The following is a 17,449-nucleotide window of genomic DNA, read 5'->3' on the forward strand; positions in this document are numbered from 1 at the left end:
TAGAGGAGCGGGAGAGAGGGAAGAGGAGAGGGCGAGACGGTGAGAGGGAAAAGGAGAGGGCGAGCCGGAGAGAGAGAAGGGGAGAGGGCGAGACGGAGAGAGAGAAGGGGAGAGGGCGAGAGGGAAGAGGAGAGGGCGAGAAGGGAGAGGGCGAGACGGAGCGAGGGAAGGGGAAAGGGCGAGACGGAGAGAGAGAAGGGGAGAGGAAAGAGAGAGTTTAACATCGCAGGGAGAGAACATTCTGGAACCGCGGAGCCAGCTAAAGACAGGAAAGGCTGGAAGAGGCTTTACTCTAACCCGTGCTGCACCGATCAGAGCAGGTACAGCCAGGAGGCCATTCAGCCCAATGTGCCTGTGCTGGCTCTTTGAAAGAGTTATCCAATTAGTCCCATTCCCTCCTGCTCTTTCCCCATAACCCTGCAAATTTTTTCCCCTTCAAGTATTTATCCGATTCCCTTTTGAAAGTTATTATTGAATCTGCTTCCACCGCCCTTTCAGGCAGTGAATTCCAGATCAGAACAACTCGCTGCGTAAAAAAAACATTCTCCTCATCTCCCCCTCTGGTTCTTTTACCAATCACCTTAAATCTGTGTCCTCTGGTTACCGACCCTCCTGCCACTGGAAACAGTTTCTCCTTATTTACTCCATCAAAACCCCTCCTGATTTTAACCCCTCGATTAAATCTCCTCTTAACCTGCCCTGATGGAAGTCGCTCACCTCCGTCCTCGGAGAGAGGCTCTCTGATCCCAGCTGGCGACCTGTGACCTGTGGCCGGCGACCTGTGACCTGGCCTGAGAGCGTCCTGTAGTTTCTTCTCGTACAGAGGGCGAGTGGACGCTGTGAATCAGAGGGCAGGGTCAGCGGGGGCTCCGCGTACAAAGGACGAGCGTCCCCAGCCGTCTGCTCCCCCTCCGTCTCCTCCCCCTCCGTCTGCTCCCGTCCGTCTGCTCCCCCCTCCGTCTCCTCCCTCTCCGTCTGCTCCCCGTCCGTCTGCTCCCCCCGCCGTCTGCTCCCCCCTCCGTCTCCTCCCCCGCCTCCTCCCCCCACCGTCTGCTCCCTCTCCGTCTCCTCCCTCTCCGTCTCCTCCCCCTCCGTTCTGCTCCCCCTCCGTCTCCTCTCCCCCGCCGTCTCCCTCCCCTCTCCGTCTCCTCCCCCTCCGTCTGCTCCCCCCCTCCGTCTCCTCCCCGCCTCCTCCCCCCACCGTCTGCTCCCCCTCCGTCTGCTCCCCCTCCGTCTCCTCCCCCACCGTCTGCTCCCCCTCCGTCTCCTCCCCCGCCGCCTCCTCCCTCTCCGTCTGCTCCCCCTCCGTCTCCTCCCCCGCCGTCTCCTACCCCTCCGTCTGCTCCCCCCGCCGTCTGCTCCCCCCTGCCTTCTCCTCCTCCGCCGTCTCCTCCCTCTCCGTCTGCTCCCCCCGCCTTCTCCTCCCCGCCGTCTCCTCCCCCTCCGTCTCCTCCCTCTCCGTCTGCTCCCCCTCCGTCTGCTCCCCCGCTGTCTCCTCCCCCCCTCCGTCTGCTCCCCCGCCGTCTGCTCCCCCTCCGTCTGCTCCCTCGCGTCTGCTCCCCCTCCGTCTCCTCCCCCGCCGTCTCCTCCCCCTCCGTCTGCTCCCCCCGCCGTCTGCTCCCCCCGCCTTCTCCTCCCCCGCCGTCTCCTCCCTCTCCGTCTGCTCCCGCCCGCCCGTCTCCTCCCCCCTCCGTCTCCTCCCTCTCCGTATGCTCCCCCTCCGTCTGCTCCCCCGCTGTCTCCTCCCCCTCCGTCTGCTCCCCCGCCGTCTGCTCCCCCCTCCGTCTGCTCCCTCGCGTCTGCTCCCCCCTCCGTCTGCTCCCCCTCCGTCTCCTCCCCCGCCGTCTGCTCCCCCTCCGTCTGCTCCTCGCGTCTGCTCCCCCTCCGTTCTGCTCCCCCTCCGTCTCCTCCCCCGCTGTCTCCTCCCCCCTCCCGTCTGCTCCCCCGCCGTCTGCTCCCCCTCCGTCTGCTCCCTCGCGTCTGCTCCCCCTCCGTCTCCTCCCCGCCGTCTCCTCCCCTCCGTCTGCTCCCCCCGCCGTCTGCTCCCCCCGCCTTCTCCTCCCCCGCCGTCTCCTCCCTCTCCGTCTGCTCCCCCGCGTCTCCTCCCCCTCCGTCTCCTCCCTCTCCGTCTCCTCCCCCTCCGTCTGCTCCCCCTCCGTCTCCTCCCCCGCCGTCTCCTCCCTCTCCGTCTCCTCCCCCTCCGTCTGCTCCCCCCTCCGTCTCCTCCCGCCTCCTCCCCCCACCGTCTGCTCCCCCTCCGTCTGCTCCCCCTCCGTCTCCTCCCCCACCGTCTGCTCCCCCTCCGTCTCCTCCCCCGCCGCCTCCTCCCTCTCCGTCTGCTCCCCCTCCGTCTCCTCCCCCGCCGTCTCCTCCCCCTCCGTCTGCTCCCCCCCGCCGTCTGCTCCCCCCCGCCTTCTCCTCCTCCGCCGTCTCCTCCTCTCCGTCTGCTCCCCCCGCCTTCTCCTCCCCCGCCGTCTCCCTCCCCCTCCGTCTCCTCCCCTCTCCGTCTGCTCCCCTCCGTCTGCTCCCCCGCTGTCTCCTCCCCCTCCGTCTGCTCTCCACCCCGCCGTCTGCTCCCCCTCCGTCTGCTCCCTCGCGTCTGCTCCCCTCCGTCTCCTCCCCGCCGTCTCCTCCCCCTCCGTCTGCTCCCCCCGCCGTCTGCTCCCCCGCCTTCTCCTCCCCCGCCGTCTCCTCCCTCTCCGTCTGCTCCCCCGCCGTCTCCTCCCCCTCTCGTCTCCTCCCTCTCCGTCTGCTCCCCCTCCCGTCTGCTCCCCCGCTGTCTCCTCCCCCTCCGTCTGCTCCCCCGCCGTCTGCTCCCCCTCCGTCTGCTCCCTCGCGTCTGCTCCCCCTCCGTCTGCTCCCCTCCGTCCCTCCCCCGCCGTCTGCTCCCCCTCCGTCTGCTCCCTCGCGTCTGCTCCCCCTCCGTCTGCTCCCCCTCCGTCTCCTCCCCCGCTGTCTCTCCCCTCCGTCTGCTCCCCCGCCGTCTGCTCCCCCTCCGTCTGCTCCCTCGCGTCTGCTCCCCCTCCGTCTCCTCCCCCGCCGTCTCTCCCCCTCCGTCTGCTCCCCCCCGCCGTCTGCTCCCCCCGCCTTCTCCTCCCCCGCCGTCTCCTCCCTCTCCGTCTGCTCCCCCGCCGTCTCCTCCCCCTCCGTCTCCTCCCTCTCCGTCTGCTCCCCCTCCGTCTGCTCCCCGCTGTCTCCTCCCCCTCCGTCTGCTCCCCCGCCGTCTGCTCCCCCTCCCGTCTGCTCCTCGCGTCTGCTCCCCCTCCGTCTGCTCCCCCTCCGTCTCCTCCCCCGCCGTCTGCTCCCCCTCCGTCTGCTCCCACCGCGTCTGCTCCCCCTCCGTCTGCTCCCCCCTCCGTCTCCTCCCTCCGCCGTCTGCTCCCCCTCCGTCTGCTCCCTCGCGTCTGCTCCCCCTCCGTCTGCTCCCCCTCCGTCTCCTCCCCCGCCGTCTCCTCCCCCTCCGTCTCCTCCCCCTCCGTCTCCTCCCACTCCGTCTGCTCCCCCTCCGTCTCCTCCCTCTCCGTCTCCTCCCCTCGCCGTCTCCTCCGTCTCCGTCTCCCATCCGACTCCATACGCCATCACATTCTGCCGCGTGGAACCGAATTGCCATCAAGTGGGGGGCTTGTACCTGCACTGATACTGGGGGGGGGGGGCCGACAGCCCCCAGTGTGGACCCCCCCCCCACCCTAAACCACATCAGGTGAGTCTGGGTCAGCCCCCTGCCCCTCACCACATTCACTCACTGCACCATCACCATTTACCGCCGAGCTGCGGCCCTATAAACGCTGCTGCTCCCTCTCCGGTTTCATGGACTCGGTGTCATCGTCAAATCAGGTGGGGGTGGGGGGCTCCCGCAACTCCGGGCACCAGCCCCCTCCCCCCACTCTCCCGGGCTCCAGCCCCCTCCCCCCCACTCTCCCCGGACTCCAGCCCCCTCCCCCCACTCTCCCTGGGCTCCAGCCCCCCCCTCCATTCTCCCCGGATCCCTGCCCCCCCCATTCTCCCCCGGGCTCCCTGCCCCCCCCCACTCTCCCCGGGCTCCTGCCCCCCTCCCCCCGGGCTCCTGCCCCCTCCCCCCACTCTCCCCCCGGGCTCCTGCCCCCGCAAACCCCACAGACCAACACATGGTTGAATATCCCCGCTCTGGGACAGAGCACAACCCCTGACCCCAGACCCCCTGACCCCAGGGGTCGACATTGCTCCTTACCCACAATGGGCCATGTGTGATCCCACTGGCTCTCAGCCTGGCTGACAGATCCTCGTCACTCAAACCTTTCAAATCTTCCATCTCTGATATCCCGGGTGCTGCAGCTCCCAACACAGCAGGCGGTCTCCTACAGGAGGAGGGGACACAGGTCATTCCCGAGGAGACCCCCCGAGGAGACCCCCTCCTTCCCACATTTCATCCGAATCCCCCAGTCTCTCTCTCTCTCTCTATCCCGGGTCTCTCTCTCTCTCTCTCTCTATCCCGGGTCTCTCTCTCTCACTCTATCCCGGGTCTCTCTCTCTCTCTCTATCCCGGTCTCTCTCTCTCTCTCTATCCCGGTCTCACTCTCTCTCTCTCTCTCTATCCCGGTCTCTCTCTCTCTCTATCCCGGTCTCTCTCTCTCTCTCTCTCTCTATCCCGGTCTCTCTCTCTCTCTATCCCGGGTCTCTCTCTCTCTCTATCCCGGTCTCTCTCTCTCTCTCTCTATCCCGGTCTCTCTCTCTCTCTCTATCCCGGTCTCACTCTCTCTCTCTCTCTCTATCCCGGTCTCTCTCTCTCTCTCTATCCCGGTCTCTCTCTCTCTCTCTCTATCCCGGGTCTCTCTCTCTCTCTCTATCCCGGTCTCTCTCTCTCTCTCTATCCCGGGTCTCTCTCTCTCTCTCTATCCCGGGTCTCTCTCTCTCTCTCTATCCCGGGTCTCTCTCTCTCTCTCTATCCCGGGTCTCTCTCTCTCTCTCTCTCTATCCCTGGGTCTCTCTCTCTCTCTATCCCGGGTCTCTCTCTCTCTCTATCCCGGTCTCTCTCTCTCTCTCTCTCTATCCTGGGTCTCTCTCTCTCTCTATCCCGGGTCTCTCTCTCTATCCCGGGTCTCTCTCTCTCTCTCTATCCCGGGTCTCTCTCTCTCTCTCTATCCCGGGTCTCTCTCTCTCTCTCTCTATCCCGGTCTCTCTCTCTCTCTCTATCCCGGTCTCTCTCTCTCTCTCTATCCCGGTCTCTCTCTCTCACTCTATCCCGGGTCTCTCTCTCTCTCTATCCCGGGTCTCTCTCTCTCTCTCTATCCCGGGTCTCTCTCTCTCTCTCTATCCCGGTCTCTCTCTCTCTCTCTATCCGGTCTTTCTCTCTCTCTCTATCCCGGGTCTCTCTCTCTCTCTATCCCGGGTCTCTCTCTCTCTCTCTATCCCGGGTCTCTCTCTCTCTCTATCCCGGTCTCTCTCTCTCTCTATCCCGGTCTCTCTCTCTCTCTCTCTATCCCGGGTCTCTCTCTCTCTCTCTATCCCGGTCTTTCTCTCTCTCTCTATCCCGGGTCTTTCTCTCTCTCTCTATCCCGGGACTCTCTCTCTCTCTCTCTATCCCGGGTCTCTCTCTCTCTCTATCCCGGGTCTCTCTCTCTCTCTCTCTATCCCGGTCTCTCTCTCTCTATCCCGGGTCTCTCTCTCTCACTCTATCCTGGGTCTCTCTCTCCCTCTATCCCGGGTCTCTCTCTCTCTCTCTATCCCGGGTCTCTCTCTCTCTCTATCCCGGTCTCTCTCTCTCTCTATCCCGGGTCTCTCTCTCTCTCTCTATCCCGGGTCTCTCTCTCTCTCTCTCTATCCCGGGTCTCTCTCTCTCTCTCTATCCCGGGTCTCTCTCTCTCTCTATCCCGGTCTCTCTCTCTCTCTCTCTATCCCGGTCTCTCTCTCTCTCTCTATCCCGGTCTCTCTCTCTCTCTCTCTCTATCCGGTCTCTCTCTCTCTCTCTCTATCCCGGGTCTCTCTCTCTCTCTCTCTATCCCGGGTCTCTCTCTCTCTCTCTATCCCGGGTCTCTCTCTCTCTCTCTATCCCGGTCTCTCTCTCTCTCTCTCTATCCCGGTCTCTCTCTCTCTCTCTATCCCGGGTCTCTCTCTCTCACTCTATCCTGGGTCTCTCTCTCTCTCTATCCGGGTCTCTCTCTCTCTCTCTCTCTATCCCGGTCTCTCTCTCTCTCTCTCTATCCCGGTCTCTCTCTCTCTCTCTATCCCGGTCTCTCTCTCTCTCTCTATCCCGGGTCTCTCTCTCACTCTATCCTGGGTCTCTCTCTCTCTCTATCCCGGGTCTCTCTCTCTCTCTCTCTCTATCCCGGTCTCTCTCTCTCTCTATCCCCGGGTCTCTCTCTCTCTCTCTCTATCCCGGGTCTCTCTCTCTCTCTCTATCCCGGGTCTCTCTCTCTCTCTCTATCCCGGGTCTCTCTCTCTCTCTCTCTCTATCCCGGTCTCTCTCCCTCTCTATCCCGGGTCTCTCTCTCTCTCTATCCCGGGTCTCTCTCTCTCTCTCTCTATCCCGGTCTCTCTCCCTCTATCCCGGTCTCTCTCCCTCTCTATCCCGGGTCTCTCTCTCTCACTCTATCCCGGGTCTCTCTCTCTCTCTATCCCGGTCTCTCTCCCTCTCTATCCCGGGTCTCTCTCTCTCTCTGTCCCGGGTCTCTCTCTCTCTCTCTATCCCGGTCTCTCTCTCTCTCTATCCCGGTCCTCTCTCTCTCTCTATCCCGGGTCTCTTTCTCTCTCTCTCTATCCCGGGTCTCTTTCTCTCTCTCTCTATCCCGGGTCTCTCTCTCTCTCTATCCCGGGTCTCTCTCTCTCTCTATCCCGGTCTCTCTGTGACCCGTTCCCGGACCTGGATCCCGAGTCTCTCCGGCTCCGATTCTCAGCGAGCGGCCGCGGCCCGGAGTCGATCGTCGGGGAGAAGAATCCGGAAACAGAGGCTGACTCCGCCCGGGGAGAGGCTGTCCCGGGGGAGAGGGGAGGAGAGGAGGGAGAGGGGGAGAGGAGGAGTGGAGGGAGAGGGGAAAGGAGGGAGAGGAGGAGAGGGGAAAGGAGGGGGAGGGAAAGGGGAGAAATGAGGGAGAGGGGAAAGGAGGGAGGGAAGAGGGGGAAAGGAGGGGAGGGGGGTAAAGGAGGGAGGTGGGGGAGAGAGGAGAGGAGGAGGGAAGGGGAGAGGGGAAGGAGGGAGGAGAGGGAAAGGAGAGGAGGAGGGAAGGGGAGAGGAGAGAGGGGGGAAAGAGGGGAAAGGAGGGGGAGGGAAAGGGGAGAAATGAGGGGGGGAGGAGGGAGGAGAAGAGGGAGAGGAGGGATGGAGGGGGGTAAAGAGGGAGGGAGAGAGAGGGAGGGAAAGTGGAAAGAGAGGGGGACAGGCTGACACGAGGAAAGGGAGGGGGAGGGAAGGATAGAGGGGAGTGGAGAGACTGGGTAATTATTGAATTTATTGGATTAACATTAATGAACAAATAAAGTGAGAAATAAATTCCGAACTTTTAATGAATTCAGTAAATGTGTTAATAAAATAAAGAACTGTTATAGAGTCACAAGTCAGGAGTGTGATGGAATACTCTCCACTTGCCTGGATGAGTGCAGCTCCAACAACACTCAAGAAGCTCGACACCATCCAGGACAAAGCAGCCCGCTTGATTGGCACCCCATCCACCACCCTAAACATTCACTCCCTTCACCACCGGTGCACTGTGGCTGCAGTGTGTACCATCCACAGGATGCACTGCAGCAACTCGCCAAGGCTTCTTCGACAGCACCTCCCAAACCCGCGACCTCTACCACCTAGAAGGACAAGAGCAGCAGGCACATGGGAACAACACCATCTGCACATTCCCCTCCAAGTCACACACCATCCCGACTTGGAAATATATCGCCGTTCCTTCATCGTCGCTGGGTCAAAATCCTGGAACTCCCTTCCTAACAGCACTGTGGAGAACCGTCACCACACCGGACTGCAGCGGTTCAAGAAGGCGGCTCACCACCACCTTCTCAAGGGGCAACTAGGGATGGGCAATAAATGCCGGCCTCGCCAGTGACGCCCACATCCCATGAACGAATAAAAAAAACCTCACATTAGTGACTAAATAAGAGTGAATTAAATAATTTAATGAATAATTTCATAGTTTGCAGATGACACAAAACTGGGAAATATAATAAACAGTGAGGAGGATAGACTTCAAGAGATATAGACAGGCTGGTGGAATGGGCGGACACGTGGCAAATGAAATTTAACGCAGAAAAAATGCGAGGTGATGCATTTCGGTAGGAAAAATGAGGAGAGGCAGAATAAACTAGAGGGCACAATTCTAAAAGGGGTACAGGAACAGAGAGATCTGGGGTATATGTACACAAATCGTTGAAGGTGGTAGGGCAGGTTGAGAAAGTGGTTAAAAAAGCAGACGGATCCTGGCTTTATAAATAGAGGCATAGAGTACAAAAGCAAGGAAGTCATGATGAACCTTAAAACACTGGTTCGGCCACAACTGGAGCATTGTGTCCAGTTCTGGGCACCGCACTTTAGGAAAGATGTGAAGACCATAGAGAGGATGCAGAAGAGATTTACTAGAATGATTCCAGGGATGAGGGACTTCAGTCACATGGATAGACTGGAGAAGCTGGGGTTGTTCTCCTTGGAACAGAGAAGGTTGCGAGGAGATTTGATCGAGGTATTTGAAAACAATGAAGGGTCTAGACAAAGTAGATAGAGAGAAACTGTTCCCATTGGCGGAAGGGTCAAGAAACAGTGGGCATAGATTTAAGGTGATTGGCAAAAGAACCAAAGGTGACATGAGGAAAATCTTTCTTAAACAGCGAGTGGTTATGATCTGGAATGCACTGTCCGAGGGGGTGGTGGAGGCAGATTCAATCATGGCCTTCAAAAGGGAACTGGATAAGTACTTGAAAGTAAAAAATTTGCAGGGCTACGGGGATAATTGGAGAAATCCTTCAAAGGGCCAGCACGGGCTCGATGGGCGGAATGGCCGCCTCCTGTGGGCGGGGCCTGGCTCTGTGACGTCAGCTCCGTGACCGGAAGCCGCCATCTTGTTGGCTGCAGCTGCTTCAAAAGAGCGGCGGCGGCGGGAAGCGGAGACCCGGGATCGCGGCTCCAGGAAACTCCCCAGGCCCAGGATTCAGGCTCGGCAAAGCTTTCCGATCACAACCCGAGGCCTCGTCGCTTTCACGGTAACGGTATTTGCGGCCCTCCCCCGGGGCCGGGCTGGTGACGCGAGGCCGAGGCTGCGGCCTGGTCGTGTTTTGGGGGTCAGTGCGCACGCGTGGGGCGGAGGGGTTCCCCCCGGGGCTGAATCCAAACTGAGTGTCGGGAGGGGTTCCCCCCCACCGGGGGGCTGAATCCAAACTGGGTGTCGGGGGGGGCTGAATCCAAACTGGGTGTCGGGAGGGGTTCCCCCCCACCGGGGGGCTGAATCCAAACTGGGTGTCGGGAGGGGTTCCCCCCCACCGGGGGGCTGAATCCAAACTGGGTGTCGGGGGGGGCTGAATCCAAACTGGGTGTCGGGAGGGGTTCCCCCCCACCGGGGGGCTGAATCCAAACTGGGTGTCGGGAGGGGTTCCCCCCACCGGGGGGCTGAATCCAAACTGGGTGTCGGGAGGGGTTCCCCCCACCGGGGGCTGAATCCAAACTGGGTGTCGGGAGGGGTTCCCCCCACCGGGGGCTGAATCCAAACTGGGTGTCGGGAGGGGTCCCCCCCCCTCCCCCGGGGCTCCTGTCCTTTACCTCCAGCCCCCCCCCCCCAAGAGTTCAGGATGTTGGTAGATGTTTTGTGTCTGGGAGGGGGGAGGGGTTTGCCGGGAGGGGGGAGGGGCGTGCCGGTGTCCGGGAGGGGGGCAGAGACCCTCTGTGCCTCGCTAATTTTACTTTTCCTCACTCAGAATCTCCCCCTTTGTTAATTTTCCAGCTTTGGACATGGCTTCCCGGAAGAAGGTGCTGCTTAAAGTGATCATCTTGGGCGACTCTGGGTAAGGTACATTCAGAGCTCGAATCTCGGGGAGGGGGGCTGCTGGACTGACTGACTGACTGATATCCCCATTCCCCAGAATAATACCGGGGTTAAGAGTTAAATTCCGAGGACAGGTTGCACAGACTCGGCTTGTATTCCCTCGAGTGTGGAAGATTAAGGGGGGATCTAATCGAGGGGTTTAAGATGATTAAAGGATTTGATAGGGTCGATGGAGAGAAACTATTTCCTCTGGTGGGGGGAGTCCAGAACAAGGGGGCAGAACCTTAAAATTAGAGCCAGGCCGTTCAGGGGTGATGTCGGGAAGCATTTCTTCACACAAAGGGGAGTGGGAATCTGGAACTCTCTTTCCCCACCCCCCCCCCAAAAAAAGCTGTTGAGGGGTGGGGAGTGGGGTGCACACTGGGGTCTTTCACAGAGTGTGGACGTCACTGCCCCACAGCCTGGAGGCCTGGGTGTGTCCCCTGGGTCACACTGAGCAGGAATAGCCCAGTCCCGCTCCCAACCCCATCCCAGGTCTGGCATTAATTAGATCTCACCGAGAACACTAGAGTTTGCCTCAGTGCCCCTGGGTTTGGGGGGGGGGGGGGGAAGGGAGGGAGGAGGAATGGGCCAGAGTTGCCAGTATATCTACCCCCCCGATTCTCCCCTTGCTGGATTGGGGGGTGGGGGTGCTAGCTGAGTGTGATGCCCACTGTGGTGGAATTGCTGCTTTTTGCAGGTGACTGTCCACTTGGGCGAGGTGCCCCAGGGAGAGCCTGGGGGGGGGGGGTTTAAGTGGGTTTGTGATGCTGTGGTAACGGGTTACCTGCCCTTTCTCTCCCCCCTCTCCCAGCGTGGGAAAGACATCGCTGATGAATCAGTACGTCAATAAGAAATTCAGCAATCAGTACAAGGCGACGATCGGTGCTGACTTCCTCACCAAGGAGGTGATGGTGGACGACCGGCTGGTCACCATGCAGGTATGCCCGTCTGCTGCTTGCTGTCTGCCCGTCTGTGTCTGTCTGTCTGCTGTCCGCTCGCTGCTTCTCCTGGGGCTGGTCGGTGAGATTCACTTACTGTCTCTCCCTCTTGCTGAGCCTGCCTTGTTGCTGTCAGTATCGGAGCTCTCGGGTGCTGGGTGATCAGTTAGTCCCACTGTCTCCTCTCTCTCTGGGGCAGAAGGTCGTGGGGTTTAACCCCTAATCCTGGCCGATACTCCCAGCGCAGTGCTGAGTCTTTCAGATTAAACTGAGGCCCCGTCTCCCACGGACACTATTGGGGGGAGAGCAGGGGATTCTCCTGGTATCCTGGGTCAGTATTCCTCCCTCAACCCTAACTGGTCGTTCAACTTGTGACTGTTTGTGGGATCTTGCTGTGCACAGAATGGTTGCCGTGCTGGCCCATGTAACAGCAGAGCCCTGGGAGTGTTTGATGGGACAGTGTAGAGGGAGCTTTACTCTGTATCTAACCCTGTACCTGCCCTGGGAGTGTTTGATTGGACAGTGTAGAGGGAGCTTTACTCTGTATCTAACCCTGTACCTGACCCTGGGAGTGTTTGATGGGACGGTGTAGAGGGAGCTTTACTCTGTATCTAACCCTGTACCTGCCCTGGGAGTGTTTGATTGGACAGTGTAGAGGGAGCTTTACTCTGTATCTAACCCTGTACCTGCCCTGGGAGTGTTTGATGGGACAGTGTAGAGGGAGCTTTACTCTGTATCTAACCCTGTACCTGACCCTGGGAGTGTTTGATGGGACAGTGTAGAGGGAGCTTTACTCTGTATCTAACCCTGTACCTGCCCTGGGAGTGTTTGATGGGACAGTGTAGAGGGAGCTTTACTCTGTATCTAACCCGTGTTGCGTCCCTTGCTGTGAGTGTTGGCGATGACCTGTGGTTGTGATCTGGCCCTAGATCTGGGACACCGCGGGACAGGAGCGTTTCCAGTCCCTGGGGGTGGCGTTCTATCGCGGGGCTGACTGCTGCGTGCTGGTGTTTGACGTCACGACCCCCAACACCTTTAAGACCCTGGACAGCTGGCGGGACGAGTTCCTGATCCAGGCCAGCCCGCGGGACCCCGAGAACTTCCCCTTCGTCGTCCTGGGCAACAAGATCGACCTGGATAACCGGCAGGTGCCGACCAAGAGGGCGCAGGCCTGGTGTCAGAGTAAGAACGGCATTCCATACTTCGAGACCAGTGCCAAGGAGGCGATTAACGTGGACCAGGCCTTTCAGACCATCGCACGCAACGCACTCAAACAGGTGGGTCCTGTGTGTGTGGCCCGGGGGGGTTTATATCGAGTGGGCACCAGAATTACCTCTAATGGTGATCCAGCACTGAGACAGGCCGTTCAGCCCATCTTCTGTGCCGTCCTTTCTCCACATGAGGCCCCCTGGGTACAGGACTGCCTTTTCTATCTGCACACTGCTCCCATTTAAAGTCTCTCTGTTACCGTGCGTTCCCTCCCCAGCATTCACCTTTCTAAATGTATGACTTCACTTTCCCTCTGTTGAACTGTAGCTGCCACTTGCCTGCCCTCTCCCACAGTCTTGCACCATTTCTCATGCCCCCCCTCCCCCCCAAACTTGTTGCCGGTTGGATTTATTCCCTCAAACTCCCGGGCGTTTATCTCCAACACAGACTCTGAGGACTGTCCCTTTAACTCTGATTTCTGCCCTCCAGCTCTCTCTCTATCCCCATCACCACATGCCCTTTAATTCCGCCCGCTCGTTATCTTTGCTGTTAGCCTCTCGCATGGTCCCTTGGCAAATGCTTTTCCGAAAATCCAGATAAACCACATCTCCCTTATTTATCATAGAATCGCACGTTACAGGAGAAGGCCATTCTGCCCATCGTGCCTGTGCCAGCTGTGTGAAAGAGTTACCCGATGAGACCCACTCCCCGTAGCCCTGTGAATTTCGCCGATTCCCTTTGGAAATTTATTTTGAATCTGCTTCCTCCGCCCTTTCAGGCAGTGAATTCCTGATCATAACCCGAGATTTAATCCTCTTCGGTGAAGGTTCTCCAAGCACAATTTAAGAAGGATCGGTGCTGACTGTCCCTTGTTTCTCAAAGTAATTATAATTTCATCCTGACACCCCCCCCCCCGGCCCGGTGTGGTCCTGAGCCCCACAGCCCAGGTTCTATCCCTGCTGCGTCAGCCGATCGACCCTGGGGGTTGGGATCGGGAGCCTGCCCCCCCCCCGGATCTTTATCCGGTGACCCCGTGCTGGAAAGTGCGTGCGTGATCAGGTTCCGCCGTGATGCACCCCTTGGGTGAATAACCCGAGCACACTTGCTCTCTGCGCTCGCGTGTGTGGAGAACGGTGGTGCATGACGGGGGGAGGGGTTGCTTGGAGTCTCTCTCTCTCTCTCTGATTTCCTTCTCCCCCCTCTCGGGCGTTTTCGGTAGGAGGGTGAGCTGATTGCGAGTCCGTGATTCCTGAGCGTTGACCGTTTTGTGATTGCAGGAGACGGAGGTGGAACTGTACAACGAGTTCCCCGATCAGATTAAACTGGACCAGAACGACAAGCCCTTGGCAGCAAGTGACGGCTGTAAATGCTGAGCCGAGGGGGGAGGATGGGGAGGGCAGAGGAACAGGCGACAGGTCCTGCACAAAACTCCTCTCCTTACCCCGCACTGGTGACCAAAAGACTCCTGTGGTAAGAAGATCTCTCTTCCCCTGCGAGTCTCTGCAAATAATGGACTTCTGATTCGATGTGTGTGACTCCCTCTCCCTCAGGAGCTGGACCGAGGAACAAGAGACCAGAAACCTCCTTCAGACTCTCCTCCTACTGCCCTGTGGGAGCGTGCTTGTCCCCACAAGCCTCTGCTGAGTGTCATTTGCCTGCCCCCGGTTCCTCGGCTCACAGCTTGAAAGGTTTAGCAGTGTTGGGGTGACAGAATATTTCTCCCCCTGAGCCCTGGCCCCCACTCCCTGGATTTATATTGAGGTCGGAGGGAGTGGGTTATAGTCTGGGGCCGAACGCCCAAACCCCTCGCTCCAGTCTCACTTTCCACCCGCGGGGACCAGGCCTCTGGTTAAAATCCCCCCCCTCCCCGCTCTGTAAAGGTCTCTTGCTGTGTGGGGAGGGGAACAGGGTGTGAGATTCTTGGCGCAGCTCCCAGAGGGAGGGGTGAGTGAGAATAACGTACGGGTCAGACCTCAGGCTGTGGACGGGAGAGAGTAACACAGCTTCACTGTGATTGCTTTTTATATAATATAATGTGTGTGAATTTATTGAAATGTAACCACTGTTTATAATGCAAAAAATCTGAATCTAACTGCCTGGCCGCAGTTTAATTTGCGAGCTGTACTAATTCTTTTGCTTTCTGTTTTTTTGTAAGAAATCCCCTTGTGATCGGGTAATTTAAGACACTGATATGAGCCTGGTCTGAAGGTGACCCTGGTTTGCAGGGTCACCCTCTGCACCCACCACCCTCCTACTCTGCCTCTCCAAGCAGCTGTGAGTTTGGTCGGCCTCAGACTGAGTTCGATGGTGGACGCACCAGCTGAGAGACAAGTGTTGGAGAAAGTCTCGGGGGGGGCCCCCATAGCCCCCCGCACGTTTCCAAACCTGGGGCAGCTCGTTCCGATACGCCTTCTCCCCCCTCCCAGAAACGCTGCTGGAGTGCTGGGCTGTGTTGGGAGGGGCTGGTGATCAGCTCACACACACCCCCTCCCTCACTATATGGCTGGACTGCACTCACTCTGCCGGTCAGTGTCAGCATATCTTGTTCCTGTTCCTGCAAATCTCACTAGTGACACCAACCATTCCTCCAATCATAACTTAAAAACGTCACTCAATTTAAAATAAAAACTTCACCAAACTTTGAAAGTTAACTTCCCCCCCCCCCCCCCCCCCCCCCCCATATTGTAAATCATGAAGTCCCCAATAACTGACCTGACCTGTAGATTGAGCTGTGGTGAGGATTGAAGGTGTATTATTTCTCTCTCTCTTTTTTTCCCCCTCCCTGTCCCCCTCACTGGGGGCTGACTCTGCACTCACTGCACTCAGCTTCACGTCACGGGGAAGGGGGAAAATCCCTGCTCCAGTCCAGGCTTTGTTCCCGCATCTGACACCGGCCTCTTGTGTTGGGGTTTGCATCTGGTCGAGGCTCCTCTTTCCCTCCCCCAGTCTCGTGACTCTTGCATCTCCCGATCTCCAGCCGGGGTTTCGATAAGAGGATAAATCGATGTACTAATTTAACAGATTTTCTTTCCTTTTTTAATTGCCTTTCTTTCTCTCTTATCCTCCGTTCTACCCCAGCATCTCCAACAGTTTCGACAGCGTGGGGTCTGTGTTTACTGCTCTCAAGCTGTGTTTTGAGTTCCTGCCCTGGGTGGTGTAGGAAGCCTCTTGTTTCTCTCAGTCGATGGAATTTACCCGGGTCTCGTTTTAATGCATCAAGCTGCAGTGACGGAGAAACCTCTTTCAGTCAGAGGCTCGGTCCTGTTGCTCAGATGCGTGTATAATATATATATATAATATATCAAAAAGAAAGTGATTTTATATTCCTCGGAGGGGGTGGGGGGGGGAACGTGTACAGATTTCTTCCCCCTCCGCCCCGTCGTGTGATGCACTAAATGCTGAGCTTTGTTCAATTAACTTCTTAATATGAGGGGGAAAAAAATCAATAAAAGTAATTTGAAAGTGCATGTGTGAAATTCTCTTCGCCTCTGTACTGAGTTTATCGAGTCCTGCCGGGAGGCTGAATACTGCTAGGGTACTTGCCCCATCTTCTCCCCGTGACCGTTCGTTTGAAGCTAGATAGGATATTTGGCTGTGGGGGGCTTCGCAGCCAAGACTGTTCTTGCAGCATTGGCCTCCAGATGGTGAGACGAGGGTTTGTTTCAGTCTGGGAGCAGAGAGTCATCGTTACGGGGTGAGGGACGGGGACTTGTTTCTATCTGGGAGCAGAGGGCCACAGGGAACTCTACCGGTTTCTAATGCTGATAAAAAAGGAAATGATTCATTGCAATACTCTACCCTTTATTCCAATAGTTTTTAACCCGTTTAATCTCACTGGGCCACGTCTACACAGAGTACATTTCCATCAGACATAAATCCCCCACCCGCCAGGAGAGACGGTGAGAGCACCCATGGGTGTCAGTGCCCCCAGAGCGCACGTGCCTTCTGACCCACGTTTAATGTGTGTCATTTGTTCCACTGACAGTAGGTGAGGGTGCACCATAATGTAACCACTTCAGATAAAACACCAGGTAACGGCAGTGGCCTGAGCTCCACCCCGAGCAGGAAAGACCCAGGCTCCCTGGCCTGTCCTGAGTGAGCTGATTTCGGTGAGGTTCGGGGGTTACGATTGTGTTTCGAGTCTCTGGGTCCAGCGATGGTGTGTCGGCCGTGCGGAGGGAGTTTTTAAACTTCTTTTTCCCCCCCCCCCCTCCCCCCTGCTGCTCTTGGGGAGACGCTGTCTCTACCTGGGCACCGGTGGTCCGAATCTGTCCATGGTCTGCAGGACGAGCGTGAGGTGGTCCAGGAAGGAGCTGACCGATACTCGAAGGATCCGGGCCTCGTCCGCCTCCCAGCGTCTGCAGGGAGAGAGGAGAGGGAATCTGTTCAACACTCACCCCCCAGCCAGAACTCAGCGCACGGCACTGGAAACAGTTTCTCCTTATTTACCCCCATCAAAACCCCTCGATTTAAATCTCCCCTTGACCTCTGCTCCAAGGGGAACAACCCCCAGGTTCTCCGTGTAACTGAAGCCCTTCGTTCCCCGGTACCATTCTGGTAAATCTCCCCTTAACCATCTCTCGTCTGACGGTGAAAGCAGCCCCACACTTACGCCAGGAGTACGCAGCCCCTCACGGTCACCTCTTTGCTGATTCCACCTCTCCGCGGCTCTGAATCCGGGACGAGTGAGCCGTGAGCAATCTGTGCCTCCAGCAGCGAGGGGAAAGGCACGCTCAGGTTACTGGGACCCCGGGTTAAGGAGCACAGAGTGAATGGGGTTAGAGCAGACCCCCCCCCCAGGGTGGGAATCACACCTTCCAATATATATATATAAACACAGTCACTTTTAAACTATTGCTGCAAACTCTTCTCACTGCATTAAATGTAACTTCAAACTATCACTGGGGATTTCTGGGGTCATCTGCAGGAAACCTTCTCCCAGTCTGAGCCCCCAGCAATGGGTTAACTTCTAAAGAAAGGGGGAGAAACTACAACTCCCAGCGTGCTGCAGCTCACTGTGCATGCGCAGTAACGGTCAGCCTACAACTCCCAGCATGCCACGCCTCACTGTGCATGCGCACTACGCTCCCGAGTCAATGGCGGCGAGAACGCCGGGCGCTCCGCTTCCCGATGGGGACTGGACCGGCGGGGACCCCCCCCCCCCTCTCCCCTCTCCCCCTCTCCCCCTCCCGGGAACTCGCTCCCCAAACTCCGCTTAACCGTGGGGGTGACGAAAGGATACAATCGTAAGCGGTTACTGCCGTTAGTGACGGCGGCGGGAGAGGCGGCAGCCGCCATCTTGGATCGAAGGCG

The 17,449-nt window shown here is 58.2% G+C and overlaps 2 protein-coding genes across 2 annotated transcripts; one reads left to right on the top strand and one right to left on the bottom strand.

Moving 5' to 3' along the window:
• Nucleotides 1-692: 692 nt before the first annotated feature.
• LOC137306774 (EKC/KEOPS complex subunit LAGE3-like) lies at nt 693-17,449 on the bottom strand. The gene is made up of 4 exons (XM_067976142.1): nt 17,379-17,449; nt 16,749-16,877; nt 16,384-16,494; nt 693-837 (listed from the first exon to the last, which is right to left on the bottom strand). The coding sequence occupies exons 1-4, from the start codon at nt 17,432-17,434 to the stop codon at nt 714-716; spliced, it is 420 nt and encodes a 139-aa protein (XP_067832243.1). The 5' UTR covers nt 17,435-17,449; the 3' UTR covers nt 693-713.
• On the top strand, nt 9,012-15,601 carry LOC137306772 (ras-related protein Rab-7a-like). The gene is made up of 5 exons (XM_067976140.1): nt 9,012-9,171; nt 9,906-9,966; nt 10,801-10,927; nt 11,857-12,204; nt 13,414-15,601. The coding sequence occupies exons 2-5, from the start codon at nt 9,914-9,916 to the stop codon at nt 13,507-13,509; spliced, it is 624 nt and encodes a 207-aa protein (XP_067832241.1). The 5' UTR covers nt 9,012-9,171; nt 9,906-9,913; the 3' UTR covers nt 13,510-15,601.

Source organism: Heptranchias perlo, chromosome 45 (genome assembly GCF_035084215.1).
Source record: "Heptranchias perlo isolate sHepPer1 chromosome 45, sHepPer1.hap1, whole genome shotgun sequence".
Classification (NCBI taxonomy): Eukaryota; Metazoa; Chordata; class Chondrichthyes; order Hexanchiformes; family Hexanchidae; genus Heptranchias; species Heptranchias perlo.